We start from the raw sequence: 8,726 nt of genomic DNA, 5'->3' as shown, positions 1-8,726 counted from the left end.
GTGACTTTGTGTGTGTGTGTGTGTGTGTGTGTGTGTGTGTGTGTGTGTAGGTTAGAGGGCAACATTCAGGAGTTTGTTTTTTTCTATGTGCAAGAGTAAACCCAGGCTGCCAGGTTTGGTGGCAAATACCTTTACCCGCTGCTGAGCCATCTCACCACCCACTGCAGCTTTTTCTATGGGTGCTAGAGATCTGACGCAGACCCTCCAGCCTGTGTGGGAAGCTCTTTGTCAACTGAACCATCTGGGCCCCAACCTAAGCAAGCTTTTCTTCTTCCTCCTCCTCTTCTTCTTCTTTTACTTAATGTGTGGGTGTTTGTCTGAATATAATATATCTGTGTGTCGTGTATATGCCATGCCTGCCCTGGAGACCAGAAGAGGACATCAGATCACCTAGACCTGGAGTTAGACACCTTTGAGCTGTCATGTGGGTGCTAGGAATTGAGGGTTGGTCCTCTGCAAGGAGCAGCAAATGCTTTTAACCACGAAGCCCCCAGATTTAAACTTTAAACTGGCCTGATGGTACTCGGTTACCCATAGTACTTCCTAGATCAAGAATTTTAAATTATATTTATTCATTTTGTGTATATGCATGTGCTTGTGTGTGTGAAAGGTCAGAGGAGAACTTTTGGGACTTGGTGGCCCCGTTCTACCAAGTGGGTCCCAGGGATCAAACCCTGAGCGTCAGTCTTTGGAGGCAAGCACCTCTCACTGCTGAGCCATCTAGTCAGCCTTGGGTTTTGGTATTCGAGTCTCCCTCTGTAGCCCAGGCTAGTCTGGGACTGGAGACCATCCTGCCTCAGCCTCCTGGATGTGGGGATCATGGGTAAGAACTGATTCTCCACTTCCTTTACACTTCTGAAGACAAAAAGGCCCCTTAGAAGGCACCTCAAACAAGTCCTATAGATATCTGCAGGAACAGCAGGTCTGCAGACAGTAAGACCCAAACAGTTCTCCTTGAGACATGTGATCCAGAATAAGTAACTTGAGAGTTTGTTCCTCTATCATGGAACGAGCTGAAGCAGTCAGAGCCAGTCTGGCTGCCTCCTTCCAGCCCGGGAACACCGGTCACCTCCAGCGTTTTTCTGCTCTCTGTGGGGCTAGAAGGTGCATGGGCAAGGGGATCAAGAACTCTCCCGGTGTCAAAGGCATGAGCCAGAGGCTGGGTATGTCATGTCCTCTTCTATAGCAGGAGCCATGTTTGAGCATAAGGCTCACCTAGGAGCAAGTGGCCGGGAAAGGTCTAGTGAGGGAGGAACAGGCCCCAGCCCTGGTGGCTGCTGAGAGGGAGGAGGGAAGGGTGCGGGAGACAGAGCTGGCTAGCCCACAGGCATTCCCTTCCTCTCCTACAATGTCTCCAGCTCTGGCCAGCAAGGGTTAACAAAGTCTCAGCTACAGGAAGGGACAATCTCTTTCCTTTCATTTATATGTATTCATTAATTTTTATTTTGACATTAAGTCTCATGTAGCCCAGGTTAGCCTCCAACTTATTGTTTATTTGAGAGCCCTTTAGCCTTCACCTCCTGAGGGCTGGGATTACAGGTGTGCACTACATGAAGTTTATATGGTGTTGGGGATCGGACCCAGGGCTTCATGCACACAAGGCAAAGACTCTACCCACTATACAGCTATACAGCTAGCCCCACCTCACTCACTTTATTGTCCTCTCCCTCCTGGGTTATCACAGCTACTATCATACTAAAGAATCAGCTATTTTTGAATCTAACATCCAAATGAGTCTGCCCTTCCCAGTGTCCTTGGGGAATCAGGTCACTGACTCTCAGGGCCACCTGTGTGCTCCTGGATGGACACAAGCACCTTGCTTGGGATCAATTTTCAGACCCAGACACGGATGCCTGGAAATGCCAATGGAGAATCTTCGCTTTGGGGTGCGGGAAAACAATCACAAGTGATTCTGTTTTGAAAAGTAAAAGGAGACTTGTCTCTGGTTGAGTTTACTTGAACTCTACAGGCAGCCCAGAAGGACGAGGGGCAGGTAGGTACACTTTGAACAATGACAGCAGTGTGTGAGAGCCCTCAGGCCTCAGCTCCCAAGGAGGATGGCTTTCAAGGCATCGAGCCAGAGAGGTGTGTGTGTGTGTATGTGTCTGTGTGCATCAAGCCAGTGTGCGTGTGTGTGAGTGTGTTAGTTGGAAACAAACATAGTAAACCAGTATGTCTTTTGAGTTCTGTTTTATACACATGTACATGTGGTACCATTTTAAAATAAATTTATTATTATTTTAAGTGATAACCTTGAACTCACTAGTTTGGCCAGCTTGGATTCAAACTTGAGATCTCCTTGCCTCAGTTTCCCAAGTTCTGAAATTGCTAGAATTTTAGGCATGTGCCACCCTATCTATGTGTCTGTGTGTCTGTGTGTCTGTGTGCCTGAAACAAGGCCTCATGTATTGTATGTAGCTGGCCTCCAACTCCATATGTAGCTGAAAATGATCTTGACTTTCTGATCTTCCTGCCTCTACTTCCCAATGCTGACATTATAGAGGTGAACCATCATGCCTCTTTATGTGGTGCTGAGTATTGAACCCAGGGCTTTGCGCATGCCAGGTAAGCACTCCTGACTGATATGGCCACTTTCAATTCCCTATCCAGACTGCACACACCACAAGGCAGGCTCTTGCCAGAAGATTATGTGATCACTATGGTCTATCCTGTGTATGGCATGCTCTCTGGAGCCAGGACATTAATCCAAACCCCTTAACTATTCTTGTTTGCAAGTGGGAAGACACTCTCTTTATTTTATCTGTGTTTCTGTGGTGCTGGGGTTTAAATACAAGACCACGAACATGGCAGGCGGGTGCTCGGCCACTGCTACACTCCAGGACCCATCTACCACACTGTGTTTTCTTCGCTACAGGGCATAGAGACCAAGGCTTCCCGCACTCCGGTTTCACCCAGATGCCACGTGTTTGTTTTAACAGCCCCTGTCAGGATCCTTTTTCTTTAGTCATGCACACAGAACTGTGACGCACAGAGTTGGGAGGAAGATCAGGAGACATCGGTGCCCTGACACACCTGTTTGCAGGTGGCACTGTGAATCATGACAGAACCCAGTTTCCCCTGACTCAGTTTGTCTGGGAACCTGTTTGTTCCTAGGAGTTCTGGCTTTACACTCAGACCAAGGGGGAAGCAGGGACCATATACTGCTGTTGGCTTCTCCAGCATGGGCCCACCCCATGTGAGCAGAGGTGACCCCCAAATCCACAAGAAGACACCTCCTGCCCCACCTCATGGCCCTGGGCAGATGCCACCCCTGAGGTATCCTTACCACTGTGGTCCAGGGCACCTGGGGAATCCTTGTGTAAGTCATGGTGATGTAGACAATGAGGAAGAAGACGGTGAGGACCCAGTAAAAGACAGCTACAAACATTACCCAGCCAAAAGCAGGGACTCGGAAATACTCAGTGCCAGCAATGAGCGTCCACACCAGCAGTCCCAAGACCTGCAAAGTAGCAGAGGTGGTGCAGAGAGACGGGAAAGGAAAGAAAGAGAGTGGAACACAGAGAAAGTCATTAGTCAAAGTGCCCATTACAACTTGCTGTACATGTTGTACAGATGCACATACCCATGCACACCCACCCGAAAATGTACACTCATGTGAACATATCCCCCAATATACATAATAAAAAATAAATCTTCAAAACAAGTCCTTCTTTACACTACATCTCTAAGCTCTGCAGCAGTGGGCATGTGTATCACATTCCAGGAGGCAGCCCCCGGAGTCTGTGGGGCTTTGGTTGTGTAGTGCTGTGTCACTCAGGCTAGCCTCCCCCGTCCCTTTTGTACAGGGTGGCTTTCTTTGTGCTAAACAAAGCAGTTTGGCCTACTGGCCTCTCACATCACAGCCTGGATCATTTTAGACAGAGACAGATTAGTAAAGAAAGCAGGGATGGCAGCCAGTCCCTGTCTACCGTGATGCTTTAAATGACCAATTCCGAGAGCACGCTTTTTGTCCCTGCGTGCATTCTGGGAAATTCTGCAGCAAAGTTGCTATGTTACAGAGGTCAGAGTCATCTCAGTTAGCAACGTGCTCCCTGAGCACCTACTCTCAATCATGCATGGTGCCGGGCACTTAGGTCACAGATAGGAGAGGCACTGTATCCTTAAACCTTAAACACACTATTCAGGACTGATTGAACATAGTTGACCAACGATGACTGTGACTATATACAGCTCATGGCCTGAATCAATTGATGATGATGGTGATGATGGTGGTAGTGGTATCGGTGGTGTGTGTGTGTGTGTGTGTGTGTGTGTAGTGTTGTTCCTCAGAAGCCACTCAGGGTCTCTCACTGGCACCCGGGGTTTGTCACTTCTTCACTTCCTGTCACTGCCTTCCCACACCTGCACACACTATGCCTGTTTCTTTATGTGAATGCTGCAGCTGGAACTCAGGTCCTTAGGCCTGCGAGACAGGAACTTTACTAACGGAGCCACGACGCGGCCCCCCCCCCCCCCCCCCCCCGTCTCATGCAGACGACAGACTTACCCTTGCCCGTGGCCTGTGATTTCATGCTTAAAAGACAGCCTCCTGCATGAAGCCCAAAATAGTCACTTTCACAGAAAACATCTGCCAGCTCCTGTTTCACACCCCACACGCTCTGCTTCAGAGAATATGTATACATGCACACATGCACGCACACATGTAGTGTTTTGCTTCCGACATATTTTCCCCAAACAAATCAGGTTATTAATACATGATGCTGGAGACCGTAAGAGAAATAAAGGTGCATTTCCTTCTGGGAACCACATTGACTCCAACCTGCTGGCTCCCCACACCCGCTCAGTGTTCCCCTTTAGACTCAGGGACTCTCTTCCAGTCAGTCCTTCATCTCTTCTGTTTCTCAGAGTCTGTCTGCATGCACGGTGACTACCTCTGTTTATCCACTAGGGGGCACCTTCACACTGCGGATGGATGACCAAGCTAGCAGAACCGGGACAGACCAGAAGACTCTGCAGATAAGGTCGGTGTTAAACTATGTCTAAAGACTGACTTTAGACAGCATTAGGCAGCCCCTGTGACTTGTCACTATGGACACAGCTGCTTTTGAATTCTCCTAGCTCCTGTAAGGAACCCCGAAAGACTCACTGGCTCACCAAAGCCAGTTGATCTGAATGTGGCCCGTTGTCTGCGCCCGATCTCTGGTGAGTGGTGACACCACAGAGAATAATGTTACCAGTATACCAAATTCCATGGAACTCTGCAGAGGTAACTGGTCTCACACTTAGTCCCCCCACGAAACATGACCAAATGCTCTGCGCAATCTGCACGTTGGCAGTAAGGGCTCTCAGAGTCCTGGGGGGGGGGGGTAAAAGCGGAGGGTCAGGGGCCGGTGCCTGTAATTAGCACCATGATGCTCAGGAGAATGAAGTGCTACAGAGAAGTTGGCACTCTCTTTTTGGTCGTGGGCTTTGAGTCCCATACGGTCTCTGTTCCAACCATTCATCTTGCTACTGTATTGTGGGCAGGTTCCACGGGAACTTTATTTACAAACAAGGGCAGGCTAGATTTGGCTGGCAGGCTGCAATTACCCAGGCTCACGAGTGTGTGGTCCCAGGCCGGGAGGTCCAGCGCCAGCTAAGAACACAGACATGCAGGCTCCGTCTAGATCTGTCACTCACCAGTGCTGGGAAGAGGCAGGGCGAGGGGGGCACAGCCCCCATGCTCAGGCAGCTCCAGGGACTAGCCTCTCCCTCATTGCCCCATCCCTCCCCTTTCTTCTTCCCTCCCTCGTTTTCCCTTTCTCTTTTCCCATAGAGTGCCCCATGTATCAGGGGCTTAAGTGTGTGATCCTAGACACTGACTCAGTTAGAGTTTCTATTGCTACGATGAAAAACCATGGCCAGAAAGCAAGCTGAAGAGGAAAGGGTTTATTGGACGTACACTTCCACATTGTAGTCCATCATGAAAGGAAGTCAGGACAGGAATTAGAACAGGGCAAGAACCTGGAAGCTGATGCAGAGGCCATGGAGGAATGCTGCTTACTGGCTTGCTCCCATGACTTGCTCCGTCTGCTGTCTTAGAGGACCCAGGACCACCAGCCTAGGGATGGAACCGCCCATGATGGGCTGAGCCCCCTCATCAATCACTAATTTAAAAAACGTCCTACTACAGACTTGCTCACAGCCTGATCTGATGGAGGCTTGTTCTCGACGGGTTTCCTCCTCTCAGATGACTTTAGCTTGTGTCGAGCTGACATAAAACTGTCCAGCACGGACACTAATGACCCAGCTCTGAGCTCCCAGACCTTGCAAAGAACACTAATCATCACAATGAGTGTTGTCAATCAACGAGGGATGCTCTGCTCCCATCTGGTCACCAAAGGGCAAAGCATCAGGCAAAACAGAAAGTCTGCAAGAACAAAGGATCCTGTGGTGACGACTCGCCCCGATTTCCTGATGCTCCAAGACCGGCTCTGAGTGTTAGATTTGGGAGAAGCGTTTTGATGCCAACCTGACGCTTGGCTCTAACTGATTCAACATTTTCCCTCTGTGAGTGGTGCTTTCTTCTCCGACCTTCCCCGAGCCTCTGAATAAAGTGTTTCAACCACAACCACCACCACCACCACAACAACAATAACAGAGAAGGTAAGGAAAAAGGAAAGGGTTAAAGGAAGGAGGAGATACAAGCTCATGGGAGGACAGAGAGGGCTGAGGACTGAGCTCAGCTGGTAGAGTGCATCTCTAGTCAAGGTGTGAAGTCCAAGGTTTGATCCCTCACTCCGCATAAAATAAATACGGTGGCCACATCTGTAACTCTAGTTACATAGGAAGTGGAGGCAGGAGGATAAGAAACCCTCAGCTTAGGGCTGAAGAAACAGCTCAGTGGCTAAGACCATGTTTTGAGCTTTCAGAGGACCTGAATTCAATTCCCAGTGCCCACATTGAGAGGCTCACAACAGCCTGTAGCTCCAGGGGAATTTGATACCTCTGGCCTTCACAGGTACCTGTACTCATATACATATGAGTGTACATACAGCCACACACATATACATATACATATACATATACATAGGCCCCCCCCCACATACATATATATTCAAACACATATACACACATACACACACACACACATATATGTGTATATGTATCTCCACACACACACATAGACACATAATTTGAAGAAAGAAACTCAAGTAAAATAACAGAACAGCCTCTCCCGTCCTGTGGAGAGCCACTGGCTCCCACAGCTGCACTCAGTGCTTGCTTCATTAGGTCCTTCGTGAGAGGTCGTTGATCTGGGTTCTTTTGAGACAGGATAGAGGTCTTTCCCCACAATCTTTCTGGGCTCTAGGGGAGGCTAACTGAGGAGGCAAGAGGCGGAGCATGACTGGAGTGCCGGACCATCAGTGGTCCCCAAAGCCACCCAGAGCCAGCGGTGTCCAAGTTCACTGTTTCATGCTCAAGGACATCAAGGAAAGCAAGGCAGGGCAGGCACAGAAGAACATAGATTCATTAAGGAAGAAAAGGAAGAAAGAGCCGGGCAGTGGTGGCATACGCCTTTAATCCCAGCACTTGGTAGGCAGAGGCAGGCAGATTTCTGAGTTCGAGGCCAGCCTGGTCTACAGAGTGAGTTCCAGGACAGCCAGGGCTACACAGAGAAACCCTGTCTCAAAAAACCAAAAAAAAAAAAAAAAAAAAAGTATATAAAGAAAAGAAAAGAAAAGAAAAGGAAGAAAGAACTCTTGAGTGGGCTGGCCTCCAAGCATAGGTCTGAAGATCTTTCTGCCCCAGAGCCTTTCCGCCAGATCCACAGGTCCTCACGTATCTCCCTTGTAAAGGGGTTTTCTAGATCCCACATGAATTTCAAGGTTTTTTTTTTTTTTCTATTTCTGCAAAATGTGGCATTGAAACTATTCGAGAGACTGGATTGCACTGAATATACAGACAATTTCCTTCCAAAAGGATGTGTTTTAAAACACATGAACACTGTAGCTTCTAAATCTAGGCGGAGCTCACAATTTGAAGAAAGCCTTTCCTTCCTCCCTAAAAGATGTTATCACATTGCTTCTAATTAAAACAAACTTGCAAGACCATAGGGAAGAGAGAGATTCACAAGAGAATACAGAGAATCCGCCTGGGTGTCTAACGGCTTTATGATCTTGTCTCTGAGCTTTAGCGTCCTTCCCTAGATTTCATCTATAGTCAGCACATCTGTGTCTATTCATTCTCCAAGCTGCCGAGAGTGAGGGTCAGGAAGGTTAGCAGACACCAAGACAACCAGTGACCCTGCGCCAGGCCAAAGCATACATGCAAGACAATACAGTCTCCTTTCCTTGACAGGGTGCGATGTCGCCTGGGAGATGAGGCTAGCGGGGAAACTAAAGCTGCCCAGCCCGAGAAGGGTCAAGGAAGCAGGTTCATGGTGAGACACGCTGATGTTCGTGCAGGGAAGCCACAGATGATTCTGTGGGGAGAGTCTGCATTCCAGGCACCCACGCAGAGGAAGTCAGCAACACCTGGGCTGGCAGTGGGACATGAGGAGAAGAGAGTGGTTGGGGGCAGCTCTGTGCAGGGATTCCAGGCTTACTTACTGAGCAGGCAGAGATGGGGCTAGAGGTATTTTTGGAAATGTATCTTGGCTGCAGCCTGTCATAGTCGGCGCATCTTAAAAACCTCCTGGCAAGTCGGGCATAGTGGTTTGTGCACACCTTATCCCAGCACTTTGGGGATGGAGAGGCAGGCAGAACTCTGAGTTTAAGGCTAGC

The 8,726-nt window shown here is 48.9% G+C and overlaps 1 protein-coding gene across 1 annotated transcript in view; it reads right to left on the bottom strand.

Annotated features, from left to right (window-relative positions):
• Positions 1 to 8,726, bottom strand: part of Cmtm8 (CKLF like MARVEL transmembrane domain containing 8) — a 56,831-nt gene that overhangs the window by 4,787 nt on the left and 43,318 nt on the right. The window contains exon 2 of the mRNA XM_028767359.1: positions 3,287 to 3,460. Coding sequence (XP_028623192.1) covers positions 3,287 to 3,460 — 174 coding nt within the window. The remainder of the gene's footprint in view (positions 1 to 3,286; positions 3,461 to 8,726) is intronic.

The sequence above is a fragment of the Grammomys surdaster genome, unplaced genomic scaffold (assembly GCF_004785775.1).
Source record: "Grammomys surdaster isolate TR1022 unplaced genomic scaffold, NIH_TR_1.0 172, whole genome shotgun sequence".
In the NCBI taxonomy this organism is placed as follows: domain Eukaryota; kingdom Metazoa; phylum Chordata; class Mammalia; order Rodentia; family Muridae; genus Grammomys; species Grammomys surdaster.
This window is presented reverse-complemented; position numbering and strand designations above follow the sequence as displayed.